Consider the following 16,772-nt stretch of genomic DNA (forward strand, 5'->3'; position numbering starts at 1 on the left):
TTAGATAGAAATCTAAATTATGATTCCTGCCTACTTCAGCAATAGATTGTAAATCGAATAGGAATGGGGGAATGACAATAAGCAAGACAGTCTCTTTCTTCCAGGACCTTTTGATTTGGCTGGGAGATGTGTTAATTCACAACTGACTATAAAAGAAGGTAAGAGGAGAGAAAGGATAACAAACTACATACTTCTGGTAGGGGTGAGGGAGTGGAGAGGAAGGAGATATCAGTGTTTGAGGAGAGCCCTAAAGGATATGTAAGATATTTACCCTTAAGCTTTTTGATGACTGTTATCATGATAAAAGTAATACACAGTCATGGTTAAAAAGTTTGGAAAGTCAAGAAAAATGGAAACAAAAATCACCCTCTGTCACACCTCACAGATATAAACAGTTTTATAAGATTATAATCATACTATGAACAGTTTTGTAAAACATTTAAAATCATTTCAATGTAATCAAGTATTCTTCTAAATCATTAATTTTAATGACTGTATTTTAATAGAGTACAGCTACAGATTATGGTTCTAACATTATTAACCAGTTGAAGTTTCAGTTACTACATATGTAAAATGGGGATTAATATCCAGCAGGGATAATATCATAATGTGAGAATAACATTCAGAAAAGAACAGAGATGGGAAGAGCACCAGGCAAGTATTATGCTTTGACTAAAAAGCTTTCCACTGGATTACCAGGGATGTAGACTCCCAAACTATAGAGCCTTTTGGAGGTTCTGAGCAGAACAGGAACAGGGTCAGAATCATATTTTTGAAAGTTTGCTCTGGCAGCAGTGTGTGGGTTGTATTGGAACAGGTAAGGACTGAAAACTGAGATTAGTAATGAGACAGCTGCAGTCACAGAGGTGAGAGGTAATATGGGGCAGTGCTGGGTCAGTGGGAACAAAAATAGGGAGTCAGGTGTGAGAAATTGTAGAAGTTGGAACCTATACGCGATTGATTACGTGTTGGTAGCAAAAGTAAACTGGAGAAGGAAATGGCAACCCACTCCAGTGTTCTTGCCTGGAGAATCCCAGGGACGGGGGAGCCTGGTGGGCTGCCGTCTATGGGGTCGCACAGAGTCGGACACGACTGAAGTGACTTAGCAGCAGCAAAAGTAAAGGAAATATCAAAGTTCCAAGTTTTAACCTGGCTTAGTGAGTCTACTTCTATCTCCCCTACAACCACCTTACTGCAGGTCACTATCATCTGTGGCCTGGGTTACTGCAACTCTTCTGTCTCCATTGATTGGTTATCTTCACAGCTGTTGGATTGATTTTTTGATGCGTTCATTTTAAAGCATGAACTTAATTACTCTGTTTCCCATTCTTCAATTGCTTCCCAAAGTCTAGAAAGTCTTTACAATGCCTTATAAGGCTCTTGCTGCTCTGCCTCCTATATTTCTCCAATCTCATCTTGTGCCATTCTGTCTTGCTCACCACAGCAAGCTCATTCCTATCTCTGAGCTCTTGTAGGTGCTGTTCCCTTTGCCCAGAGTCCTACTTCTCCCCATATTCTCCCTTTGTATAGCTACTTCCTTGTCCTTTAGATCACAGCTTAAATGTCACCTCATGTCCTAACCATTCTATCCACATCAAGTTCCTGCTTCCTAGTCTCTATCTTACTACCAGTACCTCAACAACACTTACCAAGTTCAAAATTTAAAAAGATTTATTTATTTACATTTTTATTGCATTTTCTCCACTGAAAACTCCACAGAAGGAAGAGACCCTGTCTGTCCTGTTATGTTTTTTCTTGGTGCCTGTCATATGGAAGGCATTTAATCCGTATTTGTTGAATGAATGAATAAACCAATTAATGAAGGAGCTGGTGAGGTCATCCAGTAGAGAATATGGTGAAAAGATAGTTCAGAAGGGAATTTATATTTCAGATTCCTGATACCATGGTGCCAGAGTATATGTGGATAGGCAGGGACAGAGAGATATAAGGAAAGAGTTGGCGTTTGATATTGTACCAGTGCTACCCAGAGGAGATAAGGTCTGACCAGATGCTGACAGTATTTCAGCTACACTACAGGTCAGTATCGGATGGGACACAATGTAGCATAATAGTTAAGAATAAAAGAATTAGAGAACATGATACTTCAGAAATAAGTGCTAGTGGTGTGATTTAGTCTCCAAGTGCAATAGAAACTTATAGTAGTGAACAAACGGGGGTCAAAATATTCTGAATAGAAGATTGGAAGAGATGACACTTTAAATTTATCCATTCAAAAATGTTTATTGAACACCTGTTAAGCGTGAGGCCCCAAACCGTGTGTTGAAAATACAGAGGTGAACAGGACACAAGGCCCTGGTCTCTCTTACGGTCTAACCAAGGAGACAGACATGAAATCAAAATGATTACCTTAGAACTGTCGTGAAGTATATAGAATTTTATTCCATTGAAGAAAGATAAGCATAAACACAAATATATAACAATGTTGGTAAGTGCTGTGAAGAAAAAAAAAAGGAGGGTGGGAGGGATAGAAAGTTAGCAGGGAGAGTATGCTGTTGTACAGGGTGTTCAGAAAAGGCCTCACCAGAAGGTATCATTTGACTAAAGAAAGGGTGAGAGATTCAGCTGGATGAGTGTCTTGGGGAAGAGCATCGCAGGTAATGGAAATAAGAATTAAGGCAGACTTGTGCTTGTATGCCTAGAGAGATTCCTTATTCCTAAATAAGGAATCAAAGTCAATGAAATATTCTTTGTACAGTGTTGTCTCTTTAGGTCTAAAAAAAAAAAGAAACTAATAGTAAGTGTGTCTGGAGTAGTGAGTGAGAGGGGAGTGTAGAAGATGATGAGAGATAATAAGGCTGGCTGAGTGATCTGAAGCGTTGAAGGCTATGAGTCAGACTTTGGATTTTACTCAGAATGAGAAGAGAAAACTCATGCAGAGAAACTTTAACTTGATGGAACAAGTAAAGGGAGTAATTACAGGTTTAGAGGTATAGGAAAATAAAAATGGAATCACTACTTCGGAGCTCAGTTCAACATGAAGGATGCGTGGGAGAGACTGAAAGCAGAAAGACCATCCCAATAGTTCAAGTGTGAGATGATGAAAACTAACTAGAGTGGGCAGTGAGAACTACATAAAATCGAAAAGTTTTCAAAGAAAGCAGTTTACTGTCTTGGTGTGGGATAACTGAATTTGTACCTTCAGAACCACTGACTTCAGATACAAACAGATGTCCTGTGAGTGGCAAATGAGGCCAAAGGAACTGTTCCTAAAATGGAACCACAAGACAGTTTCAAAAGAAACCTGCCATTTGTAATTGAAACTAGTTCTTTGTTTGAAATAGAACAAATTTTAAAAAATAACTAGTTCAGTTCAGTCGCTCAGTCGTGTCCGACTCTTTGTGACCCCGTGGACTGCAGCACGCCAGGCCTCCCTGTCCATCACCAACTCCGGAGTCCACCCAAACCCATGTCCATTCAGTCAGTGATGCCATCCAACCATCTCATCCTCTGTCGTCCCCTTCTCCTCCCGCCCTCAATCTTTGCCAGCATCAGGGTCTTTTCAAATGAGTCAGCTCTCCGCATCAGGTGGCCAAAGTATTGGAGTTTCAGCTTCAACATCAGTGCTTCCAATGAACACCCAGGACTGATCTCCTTTAGGATGGACTGGTTGGATCTCCTAAAATAATTTCCATTATCCTGAAAAATAAGCAGAATTGATCCTGCTTGTCAGCTGACAGTTCAGTAGTTATGAGCAGGCAGGCAAAGTGGACTTAGGCTGGCATGAGTCTAAGTCCACTTCTGCACATCAGCAAATTTTATTAGGAATGCATCTCCCTTTTTTGGGTCTAAATAAGGAATCAAAGTCAATTAAATATTCTTAGTATAATGCTGTCTCTTTACTGAAACACTTTTGTGTCACTTATTTTATTGTTTATAATTTTCTTGAACAGGGTTGAAGGCTCTGAAAATAATGTACAGAAAATGTGATACATAGGTATGTGGAGAGGCATATGTGGTAGAAGGGTCCTGCTGCTCTGGAAATCAAGGATTACAAAGTAGACTATATTATTGACATTAATTTAGAAAAGTGTATGGTAGTATAGATATAATAGTTGATCAAAGAAATATCAATACCTTTAACAACTAGGTAATAGTACTAATAATTTTTCCATAGAATTTATGTGGCTACACTTTAAGAAGCCAGAGGCTTTGGCACTCTGTGGATAATATTTAAATATGAAAAGCACTTAACGGTTTAAATATGTTTTCTCACCTCATTACTTAAACTTACTTTCCTACTATTCCTCAAGGTGTGCAGATGACAAATAATACCTTTTCCTTCAATATTTTAAAGCTGATTACATTGAAAATATAAAAAACACTTGAGAGACTTAACCATAGTTTTGTTTCTTGTTTTTGTTTTTGGAGTGGGGGTGATAATAGCAACAGGGATACATAGGAGTGGAACACATTTTAGAAAAAGCATTGTTTACTTATTAGCAAATTATTTGTTTATTTAACCTGACTGAACCAGAGGTTATTTGCTTTTTAAAATGGCTAATTCTTCTTCATCAGTTTTTTTTTTTTTTTTTGCTGAACAGAGATATTGCTTAAACAGAACAAAGTCCAAAGAAAACTTGATTTAACCAAATCAAACTCCGATGCCACGGTTAGTAAACCAAGATCATTAAAATGTTGCATAAAAAAAAAAGAATTAAACTAATGCAAGTTTGAGTCCAGGCTTAAGGATTTGCTCTTTTGAAGAGTAACACTGATTTTCTGTCTAAGCTCAGGGAGGTTCAGTTTCTGAGGTCTATTTTCTCAGAAAATAGACTTGTGTTTATGTATCTTAATACCATTGAGAGGCTTGTGATTGTGTATCTTTTCAAGTGGTCCTGTGACATATACTTTGGGATTTTTGTTATGGGGCCCTAAGCTAAAAACATTTTGACCAAAAGTATCATCTTCATCCTAAGACTTTGTACTTGTATCTTGTACAAAGGAACTGAATTTTTCAATTTCATGCACAGCAAACACATTTTTACACATCTGAGGCAAATGTTAAAAAAAATATAAAAGTTAACAGGTAGTTATTTGAATTCTTACTGTTTTCAGGCCTCTCACAGCAGTTTAGTTCTTACTCTTTTTGTATGTAATACAACATTTCATAGTAGGCATTTGATATTAAATGAGTTAAGATGTATTTCACCTTTCACAGATTTTGAAACCCTTGGCATGACATTTTAGTCAACAATACAAATCTATAGTTTAAAGAAGGGCTTTATCATCAGCTCAGAACAGGAAAAACCTAAGTATAAGGAAGGTGGCTAATATGATCACTGATGTCATTAATTATGTTGTCTAATCATTCCAGTTTCTACCTCCCTTTAGTCTCAAAAGTAAAAAAAAAAGTCTACTTGCAAGAAAAAAAGAAGTCACCTGGCCTAGAAAGGAAGTCTGAATGTTGTGCCTTACTGTAAAACTCTTAGAAGAGAAAATAAAATTACTATTTAAATAGGTTAATGAACTTTGGCATGACTTGCTATATGAATCAGCGAGTTTCAAAATTAAAATTACTTTTGAATCTTCAGGTCAAAAGGCAAAGGCCTCCTCTTCGAGTTGATTACTTTGAACACCTATACCTAATTAACCTTTAAAAAAAAATCCCTTATAATTTACACCTGGAATATGATGATGAAATGTGAAATGAAATACCGTGATGAACATTAATCGGTTCAGCTACCCGAGGTTCTGTCTCAACAGAGGACAATGAAGTCTGTCCTCTCAGGTAATCTTCACAAAAACTGGAGGAGAAAAACTGTCAGTCCCACCCCTCGAAAGCTGACACTGAAACCCTGACTGTCCTCAGATCCCGGCCTTGCCGCGTTCACGACGGCGGGGATTTCCGTATCGGTGACACACGCCACTTCCGGCCGACGGTGAGAGTCAGTGACGTGGCAGGAGGGGCCGAGCACGGTCCTTCGGGCCGGGACACCCGGAGCTGTCAGGTGGCGTCAGGGCAGCCCCGCCGGGAGAGAAGAGCTCACCGACTGCGTCTGCCGCTGCGAGGCCGGAGCCGGAAGTGCCACGTGTCCCGATTGCGCCTGCGCGCCCAGCGGCTGACAGGCAGTTCCGGCCGGGGCCTCCCTCGGTCTCTCTCCGCTTGGCTGCTGCTTTCCAACCCGGCGTTCTCGGCCCCACCGGCCCGACATCCAAGCCTCGGCACCCATGCCAAGCTCTGACCGCCGGCGGACTGGGTAGAATGCGGCGCCATGCATAGGGTACCCTGCGTCGCCCTCTCTCTATCCGGCTTTCAGTCCTAAGTCGTTAGCCCCCTCCCTGGCTTCCAGCCGTTGTTTTTCAACTCTCGGCTTGGGGCTGTCGCAGACCCCGACCAGACCCCTATAAACGTTGTCGTCATGTCCCAGCCCGGGATACCCGCCTCTGGCGGCGCCTCCACCGGCCTCCAGGCCCAGAACGGGGCCGCCTCGGCCTCGGGGTCTCCCTACACCAACGGTAAGTGCCTCTGGGTGTTGAGAGTTGGGGAACGCGAAGTTTGGGACCGGGCCCGAGTTGACCTTTGGTTGTTGCTTCCATCTGAGAGGACAGGAGGCGAGAGTGACTTCCCTGCCAGGGTCAGGAGCGCCTGGAGCTGGGAGGCTGAGCCACAGCTCGTCTTAGTGTTTCATATTTATTTATTCTTTCGTTCAGCACACAGTTGCTGAGCACTTGCTGTATATAACGCCCTGGGTATACATGGGTGAAGAACACAGATTCCGTCTGTACCTTGGAACTCGCATGCAAGGCTCATGGCATCTGTTTATATGTGCCCTTCCTCTCCGCGCCACCTCACCCTCGACTTCTGGAGAGCAGGGTTTGGGGTCTGATTCATTTCGGTCCCGTCGGGCCTGCATTAGGGTGAGGGTCATACTCAGTGTGAATCTGCGGAGATGAATGGATGATTATGCTTTATCTCTTTAGGGCCTGCTCCTCTCTCCTTGAACCTTCCCCGAATTGTACCTAGGCCACCTGTTCAGTTTTTCAGCTTTAGAAGGGGAGGATCTCCTGTTTGATTTCCAGAGGTCGTTACATCACTTGGAAAGTGGTTGGATACAAAGTCTCTGAGTGTACATGTGGCACTATAATTTGTCATTCGGTGTGAGGATGTCTTCTAATTTTATACTCTTTCTAGGATTCTTTAAATTGTCCTATGTTGTGATTTGCTAAAGACAGATGTTCTCCCAACAGTTTTCCAGGTTACCAGTTTACTTATAAATCTTAAGTTCTTGGAAACAAAAATAGTAGAATAATATTAAAATGCTTCAGTTTCCCATTGAAATCTAAGATTGCTGTGAAGTTCGAGAAAATAGTCACTGACTAAAATAGCTAATTTACATTGTTTTTAGAGACTACTGTTTTCTTTACAAAGAAGGCTCCAAAAGACTTTTAAAAATGTCTATGAGTAGGCAGGTATGTAGGCAGTAGCAAGAATAAGTGAGAGTAAGCACTGAAATGGTAATTAAATTGAGTCAATTGTTTTTTCTCAAACTTATGGTAACAGATTATGTAAACTATTTTTTATTCCAGGCTATTTAGTTACATTTTCACTGAGGATGAAATGATTTTAAGACATTAACTTTAAGGCCAAAACTCTTAAGCAAGATGCCATATGACTGTGTTTTTTTCTTCTTTAAGTTGCACTTTTACAGGCGTTTTAAATGGTAAATCCTGCAAATATGCTTGCAAACTTATACATAAGTAGAGTTTTGATAATTTTGAAATGGTAAAGCAGTTTAGCCATTGTGTATACTGTATTGGAGATGTCACTATGTTGATTTGATCCAGTCCAACAGACATTTGTTGCATGCTCCAGTTCTGTCCTTAGGATTATAAAAGAGAATAAAAAAGGAGTCCATGTACACAGCTTGCTCAGAGCCAATTTGGGAGTCAGATAGGGAAGGAAATCATAGGACTGCAAATATGTACCCCCACTTTCTAGAAAATAAGTTTCAAGTGTACAGTATTATAATTCGACATCAGTATACACCACAGAGTGATCACCACCACAGATCCAGTTACCATCCATCACTATACAGTTGACCCCTTCACCCATTTCCTCAACCCCCTTGCCTTCTGGTAACCACTAATCTGATCTCTGTTATTGATGAGTTTTTGTTTTATTTTGTCTGTTCACTTACTTTGTTTTTTTAGCTTCTAAATATGGGTGAAATTATATTTATCTTTCTTTGTCTGCTTATTTCACTTAGCATAGTACCTTCAAGTTCCATCCATGTTCTTGCAAATGGCAGGATTTCATTCTAATTATGGCTGAATTATGTTAATATTCCATTGTGTGTGTGTCTATCACATCTTTATCCATTCATCCATTGATGGACAATTAGGTTATTTCCATATCTTGGCTGCTGTAAATAATGCTGTAGTGAGCACAGGGGTATATACATCTTTCTGAATTAGTGCTTTTGTATTCTTTGATAAATGTGTAAAATTAGAATAGCTGGGTCATATGGTATACACCCTTGTTAAGATATAACTTGGACATTCTTTTTATAAACCCTATTTCTAAAGTTTTTTTGTAAAAGTATTCTCAGTAAAATGGCTAATATCCTGTATTGGGTTCCGTTATTGTTCACATTGTTCACTCCACTAATAATAAACAGAGTAGGGATGTGGTGGAGAATTGGAGGGAAGGGTATTTCTCTAAAAGATGAAAAAAAAGTTCAGTGCTGGATCTAATTTTTTTTGGTTAACTCTTTCTAGGCACTTATTGCTGCTTAAATACTATTGAATTCTCATGCTTTAAGTTTAATGTAGCATGCTTAAATTATGCATTACAGTTTAGTTGGATCTTCCATTTTTTTTAAGATTATAATTTAAAAGTTGATTGAGTAGTCAACTCTTTGTTTTTCTGTAGCTTACTTTCTTTTTTTTTTTTTTTTGTAGCTTACTTTCATATTGTATAGTGTTATTATATTACAGAATACCTCACACATCTGGACATTTCTTTCTGTGGTTGATTGTTACATTGCACTACAATCCAAAGGTTGTCTAGAATGGTTTTTCTAAGTCTCTGTGTAGATTTGGGTACACCCATTTCCTTTGCAGAAGTTGATAGTGAAACTGCAAGACTACTTAAACTGGCAGATTTTCATTTGATTACCATATAATAAAGACTAAAAGCAAATCATGACTCCCACTTTTAATTAGCTCCTTTGTGGCCTATTTGAGTCAATTTGTCAAGGCAGTTAGAAACTGTAGTTCTATTAACATTATTTTTTGTAATACTCAGCTTTTCCCCTTATAGGTTAAGAGTGAGAAGGATATTCTACATTATCTCTTCCACCCAGATTCATTCCCCTGTTACATTATAATTTTATAAAATAATATGTTTTCCCTCTAGACTGTAAGTCCTATGAGGGCAAGAATATCTGTTTTTGCACATCATCTTCTCTCCAGCAGACTCACATGGTGTCTAGCACATTTAAGAAATTACCAGTTTTACTGAATGATTTATGAATTGGGTATTTGCAGTTTAGTTCACTAAACATGTATTGACTTGTTCATTATAAGATTTGAGCTCATTTTCAGCTGTTTTTTTTCTGGTGAAATTTTCTGTGGATTTTTGTACAATTGTTGTTCAGTCACCAAGTTGTGTCCGATATTATCAGCTAAAACATAGTAGAATGTGATGTATGGGTTAGTCATCACTTTAAATGCTAGACTTGTGCTCATATCTCTATTTTAAGCATGACAGAAATGTAAATCTCTTTTAGTTTCTATGAGGTAAACCATAATTATGATTGTGTATTTTTAATATAGGCAGTCTTTAAAAAAGTATTTATTATTTATTTTTAGCTGCGCTGAGTCTTCGTTGATTTGTGTGGGCTTTTCCTCTATTTGCGGCTACTCCCTTGTGGTGCGCAGATTTCTCATTGCAGTGGCTTCTCTTGTTGTGGAGCATGTGCTTTAGGGTGCACGGGCTCAGTAGTTGCGGTGCAGGGGCTTAGATGCTCCAAGGCATGTGAGGTCTTACCAGATCAGGGATTGAACCCATGTCCCCTGCGTTGGCAGACAGATTCTTATCCACTGTGCAACCAGGGAAGGAAGTCCCATATGGAGTCTTTAGTGCTGAGACTAAAATTGGCATGTGATCTCTAACACTGATTGTTGGGGCTGAGTTCCTTTTAATGTTTTCAGTGGGTGCAGTAACTTTGGAGTCCTACAACACTGCACGTGTGCAGGTTTAGTCACTCAGTCATGTCCAACCCTTTGTGACTCTATGGACTATAGCCCGCCAGGCTCCTCTAGCCATGGGATTTTCCAGGCAAGAATACTGGAGTGGGTAGCCATTTCCTTCTCCAGGGGATCTTCCTGACCCAGGGATTCAACCCGCATCTCCTGCACTGCAGGCAAATTCTTTACTGTCTGAACTACCAGGGAAGCCCATAAGACTTTGCATACCTCTGATAGAACTTACTACGTTGAGCTTCTGTTTGGACTTTGCTGATAAACTGGGAGTTCCTAAAAGACATAAAATAGTAACAATAAGAATTAGCATTTATCGTGTACTTTATTCCTAGTCATTGTGCTAGGTTGCATTATATGCATCATTTCATTTAATCCTCATAACAGCCCTGTGATATGAGAACTGTTAGTTTTACTGACCAGGAAATGAAGATGAGTGGTCAAGCAAGTCATTCAGGGTTACACAGCTAATATGTTGTGGAACCTAGATTTAAACTTGGCAGTCTTGTTTATTCAGCTTGCTTCGTGGTTATGCCTGGATCAAGGAATGGAAACTTTTCTTTGGTTTCTTTATGTAGGTGGATATATATACTTAGAGTAAATACTTGCTGATATTTTTTGAAATTGCCACCCAGCATAGTTTCCTTTGGATTATAATTAATACATGACCAGACCCTCACTTTTGTTAGTATTGAGTCCATTTCTTTGCTATTTCAGCATCACATCTCATAAATGTCTCGTACATCTTGAAATTGCTAATACCCCCACTTTGATTCTTAGCATTTACTCTTGCCCCTTTCGTTGCTTTCTTTAAAGCCGTTATATTTAGTCACTGATCCACAAGTTGTCCTCATGCAGTAGCATCCATTTGTTGCACTTATAGTGTCAGTTGGTCAACTGTAAGTGATCAGAGTGTATTTTCATGTACAGGGAGAGGTGCTAAATCATTTTTTTTCTCTCTATACTTGACTTGTCCTCCAAATCTGTTGTATTTAAAAGCATGTACACAGAAGGAACTTTTCAAAATTTAAGTAAAACATTGCTGTCTAAAGCACAATGTTTTGAATATTTGGCTACTTTCCTGTAACTTTTATTTACTTTCATGTAGGACACCATAACTAATGGAACCATATTCAAGAGAGCTTGAATTAATTTGAACTGGTTTAGTCAATTGAATTCATGAATGGTAGGTAGAAAGTATAAACTGTCCCTGGCAAGTAGTAGCTCATTGTATATTACTGGGGCTTCCTGGTGGTTCACTGGTAAAGAACCTACCTGCCAATGAAGGAGATGCAGGTTCAACTCTTGGGTTGGGAAGATCCTCTGGAGGAGGAAATGACAACCCACTACAGTATTCTTGCCTGGAAAATCCCATGGACAGAGGATACTGGCAGGCTTCAGTCCATAAAGTCACAAAGAGTCGTACACGACTGAGCAACTGAGCACATGCATATACTTACTGAATGGATTGGTGAATGAATTGTTTTAAGAATACAAGATCTCAAGTCTTTGTTTTACTTGGAATGTTAGGGGAAACCATTCTGGGAATATCGTTTTTATGTATCAGTGGATTCTAAAGTTCATAAAGTTTATTCTGAAGTATGTGAGAATCACCAGTACATGTACAGTAGTAAAATTTAGACCATAAATTTTACTAGTCTAGGTTCTGGGATTCCATTAAGTATAAAATAGGAATTTACAAACATAGAACCTAGGTTCTCTTTGTTTCTGAAGCTTCTGGTTGGGTGACTGAGAAGCAGTCACCTGCGTTTATTTTAATCTCTCATTTGTTTCTTTAATATAATTTCTAATTTGGCTTCTACTTTTATACATCCACCAAACCTGCCCTTAATAAGGCCACAGATAATTTCTTGGTTATTAAGTTACAAAAAATATTTTTCATCCCTCTCTTCTAATTGCTCTCTTTTTCCTAAAATGTTGGTGATCTTTGGAGCTTTCTAACCTAGTTCCCTTCTTTTTCTTCCTTTCTAAACAAAACAAAACAAAACAATATGAGCTTACTTGGTGGCCCAGTGGTTAAGAAACCACCTGCCAGTGCAGGGAACATGGGCTCGATCCCTGGTCTGGGGAAGGGTCCACATGCCTCGGAGCGGCTGAGCCTGTACGCCACAACTGCTGCGCCTATGCTCTTGAGCCTGAGTTGCATCAAGAGAAGCCACTGCAACAAGAAGCCCGAGCACCGCAACGAGAGAAAACTTGTGTGTAGCAGTGAAGACCCAGCACAGGGAAAATAAATAAATAATCAATAGCATTTTAAAAATGGACGGTAAACATGTATTATTTCGGATGGTTTCTGCGGCTGACTTTTTTCTTACTCTGTACATAGTCCCTGCATGATATTATTAATTCTTGTGATATCAAATACTGTATGCCAGTGATTTCCAAAATTATATCATAAGTTGAAACCTATCTCTCTCTGAAAATAGATGTCTTTCTAGTTCCACTTGAATTTCTTGGTGACACTTAAAGTATATTTAAAATAATTCTTCATTCTCTGTTTTGTTATTCCCTGCCTTCCCCAGTTCTTTTCTCCCCCTTCTGTCCTAATGTATGGCACTGTCATCTACTGAGTTGCTCAGGTCAGAGTCCTGGGAGCCGTTTTTGGTTCCTTCCCTTCTTCAATTCCACATTAGTTCCACAGACTTATTGCGTCTCCATATTCAATTCCACGAATCCCATCAGTTCAGTTTGCTTTATCAGTTTTTTTAAGTAATGTGTAGGTGCTAAATATTTCTTTGCAACCTCAATGTTAAATTACTTTTTATAAAATGTATATACAGATACAAAACTAGGTATCAACTCCATATGTTTTAGCTGTTGTACCATTGTAAAACCAAAACAAATTAAGAACATTACAACAAAAGCAGTATAATTCAAACTTAAAACAATAAATAATGCAATGGATTGTTTGGCTGAAGCCAAAATTGATTAGTCTTCTGATTTTTAACATGTTATAACATCATTTGGTGACTATTATGGTTATTGTTTTTCTTTTTTTTTTTTTTAAATGAAACTAGTTTCAAGTTGTTGGAGAAGAAAAATTTTTCCTCTGCCCTCTTAGCTTTAGTGCCTGAGAGCCTGTGAGTTAAACTGGCAAAAGACAGGATAGCAAGAGAAAAGGCAAAATTTACTCATGCAGTATGAGGGTTCATAAAAATATGCCTCAAGAATTTGGGACTTATATACCATCTTAATAGGGGAAGAGGAGAGAGAAAAGAGCAATTATGGAAAATGATTTTTAGGAAAAATTAATGAGTCCTTAGTAGAATAAATGGGAGACTTGATCATTTTGTGACAATGTATGTTTAGGTGTGGGACACTTAATTCTTTTGAGTTGTTTTGGGAGGCTGTGCTTTTAGGCAGGTAAGTGATTCTCGGAACTCATGCCCTCTACTCAAAATAATTTTTATGTCACAGTGGTATATTCTGGACCTCTATAAAATCGCTGATCCATTATTTTGATAGATTATATATTAATGACTTCAAAATAATATAATTAAAACTGTTTGGTGAAAACTTCATTATATATTTACTACTGCACTTCTAATAAACTATTGCAAGTTGATACATATGTAAAAAGACAATTTTTACATTATAAGTCACTTGAAGTGAATCTATGATAATGACTACTACAAAGCAGGTTCTTTTTTTTTTTAATATTTTTGTGTTTTTTGTTTTCTGTTTTTTTATATATTATTTATTTATGTATTATTTTAGGCTGTGCTGGGTCTTTGTTGCTGCATGTGGACTTTTGTTTAATTGCAACAAGCGGACTACCCTCTGATTGCAGGCTTCTCGTTGTGGTGGCTTATCTTGTTGTGGAGCATGGGCTCTAGGGGAAGTGGGCTTCAATAGTTGTGGCTCCTGGGCTCTAGAGCACAGGCTCGGTAGTTGCGGTGTATGGGCTTAGCTGCTCCGAGACATGTGGTATCAAACCTGTGTCACCTGCCTTGGAACGTGGATTCTTTACCACTGAGTCACCAGGGAAGCCCAATGCAGATTCTTTTATGTTTGTCTTTCTACCTTATAGTCTTGTGACTGCATATTCTTTTCATTTTCTTCATTGATATACTGTAAGACTTTTGCTTATTTCGTGCATTTTGGTGATACTTGGCTTTCACTGACTGCACTTGGCTTAAAGACCTCTAGCATAATGGTCTGTGATGAAACAATGAATAAAAATATTAGAGTGAGCCATGAAATCTTGTGGCAGTACTAGGCTGTGAGATGTTAGTTTCTATCCAGATGACCCAAAATATGCTTATAATTTTACTTTTTACAAATGTTTTCATTGATTCAAAAATCTCTGTATTCCCACTACTGCTGTTTAGTCAATTATTTCTTACCTGTAGATTAATCTCTCCTGCAATCCCCAAGAGGTTTTTTTTATGTCCTAACCTCTTGCCTCACTTCAGGTGCTTGACACAATCACTTGACTCTGCTGTGCCACACTGATTTTTCAGAATGCCGTTTCATGACCATAGGCTATTGTACATGTTGTTCCTTTTTCTGCAAGCACCCTTGACAATCCTTTTCCTGGGGCTAACTCCGATTGTCTCTTAAGATTTTACTTTCTGTTGTCCTCACCTGGTTGTCTTCCTGTTTGGACCATAGTTTCTTGAGGACAGGGATGGAGTGGACCTTACTCACCTTGTGTGCTCAGAAGATTCTTCATAAAATCTGTCTTTTCAATTAGGCAATGAATGGCATATTCCTAACTATTTGGAATAAAATATAGTGTTGACAATAAAATTAATCAATAGGCTAATATCTAAGAAAGAAATGGAAAAATTTATTCCAGTCAACCTGAGGATTATATATAACCTGGGAGATTGTCTTTTAGAAAGCTCTGAGGAATATTCCCCCTGTCAGAAGTCAAAGTACAGTTGTATACCTTTTTGAGACAAAGGATTGCACTTCAGATGACGTATTGACAGTTTACACAATCCAGATCTGCATGTACAGAGCTAGTAGTGAATCATCATGACCCTTTACAAGATTAATAAGGAAGGTTATTTCTAAGTATGTGTGATTAATGCAGATACACATTACACACTTAAGGGAGGAGTCCCAAGCAGACAGAGAAAAAAATTTATATTTAAAATTTTCTTGTCTTGCCATGAAATAGAAATTTTATTTCACTAATTTCCCTTCTTTGATCATTCATCTTTTGATAGAAAGCATTAGATAATCAAATATTTGGTCCCTCGATTCCACAGTGATGGCTTACCTGCCCTGTGTTTATCATTTTCCTTGATGTTGGGATCTTAATAGCCTGGTTCTTTCTTTCCTTTTAGGCAGTTATACTAGTAAGATATCTGGCAAGGACTGATGGTTAATTTCAAGTTGTCTAGTAGGATATATGCCAGTTCTGTCTTGCCACGTACATTGTGCATGTTCATTAATTCATAGAGAACTATAGATGTGATCAGTAGTTTAAAAGTTTAAGCCAGAGCGTCCTAAACCAAACCATTTTTCTATTATTTCCCCTAAATTGGGAAGAGGATTATTCAAAGTAGAAATCTGATTCTTCATGTGTCTTAAGATGAGTTGGGCTTCCCTGGTAGCTCAGCTACTCAGCTCAGGTAAAGAATCCACCTGCAATGCAGGAGACCCTGGTTCAATTCCTGGGTCGGGAAGATCCACTGGAGAAGGATAGGCTACCCACTCCAGTATTCTTGGACTTCCCTCATGGTTCAGCTGGTAAAGAATCCGCCTGCAATGCGGGAGACCTGGGTTTGATCCCTGGGCTGGGAAGATCCCCTGGAGAAGGGAACATCTACCCATTCCAGTATTCTGGCCTGGAGAATTCCATGGACTGTATAGTCCATGGGGTCGCAAAGAGTCGGACCTGACTTTCAAGATGAGTTATATCAGAAGACTATTGAATATAATACACAACATTCAGTATGTATTGCAGCACAATTTCCCCCTTGGGAAGCAGTTAGAATCTCAAGGGTCATATTGCAATTCTGTAGCACCACTTTTTCTCATCATGTAGACTTCTGAGTTGTGCAAGCTACTAGCTTTGATAACTGTCATTCAAAGCCTACTCAGTAAATTTTGTTAAAGCCTCTATGTAAGTAATGATATCTTATATTCCAAGTGGGAAATAGCAAATTCTGTAGCTAAATGGTCACACCATTGGAAAACATTGAACCCAGCATGCTGGAATTGAAGGCAGATTGGCAGGGCCTGGTTCCAAGGCTGCCTGTAGGTGACCTTGAGCCCACGGGAAACCAGTTGTGCATCTTCCTAATCAGCCCAGTGAGAGCCAAGGCCATAAACTTGTTCCATAAATCCACTGGGATCAGGAGCTACCCAATACTTAACATCTAGTAGAAAGGAGATGTTATATATTTTGTGGCCAGTTTCAGAGCAAGTGTCATAAACTGGCCAGGTAACAGGGTCCCATTTAGTAATATTGATGGTAGCTTGCATGGTACTCGAGTTTCTTCTAAAATAAAATTTCTAAGGGCCATCCGATTAGAGCTTTGAAAAGGAGAAATTCACAAAGGTAACCCAGG

General features: G+C 38.8%; 1 protein-coding gene and 1 long non-coding RNA gene across 13 annotated transcripts in view; one reads left to right on the forward strand and one right to left on the reverse strand.

Annotated features, from left to right (window-relative positions):
- The window catches only part of SEC24A (SEC24 homolog A, COPII component), a 111,560-nt gene that overhangs the window by 38,307 nt on the left and 56,481 nt on the right, over positions 1–16,772 (forward strand). For 5 of the 12 annotated variants that reach the window (XM_081502899.1, XM_081502900.1, XM_081502910.1 and 2 more), the window contains exon 1: positions 6,068–6,477. The exons of 5 other annotated variants lie outside the window; for them this stretch is intronic. In XM_081502899.1, the coding sequence (XP_081359025.1) occupies positions 6,381–6,477 (97 nt within the window). In that variant the 5' untranslated portion in view covers positions 6,068–6,380. Of the gene's footprint in view, positions 1–3,911; positions 3,956–4,562; positions 4,631–6,067; positions 6,478–16,772 lie in introns of those variants that run through there. 2 more of the 12 variants (XM_081502905.1, XM_081502909.1) reach the window with 2 other exon arrangements.
- On the reverse strand, positions 2,222–6,019 carry LOC145510743 (uncharacterized). Its single transcript, XR_014057262.1, has 2 exons — positions 5,677–6,019; positions 2,222–3,657 (listed from the first exon to the last, which is right to left on the reverse strand). It is a non-coding gene; the product is annotated as an uncharacterized LOC145510743 (long non-coding RNA).

The sequence above is a fragment of the Giraffa tippelskirchi genome, chromosome 6 (assembly GCF_054371585.1).
Source record: "Giraffa tippelskirchi isolate mGirTip1 chromosome 6, T2T-mGirTip1v1.2.pri, whole genome shotgun sequence".
In the NCBI taxonomy this organism is placed as follows: Eukaryota; Metazoa; Chordata; class Mammalia; order Artiodactyla; family Giraffidae; genus Giraffa; species Giraffa tippelskirchi.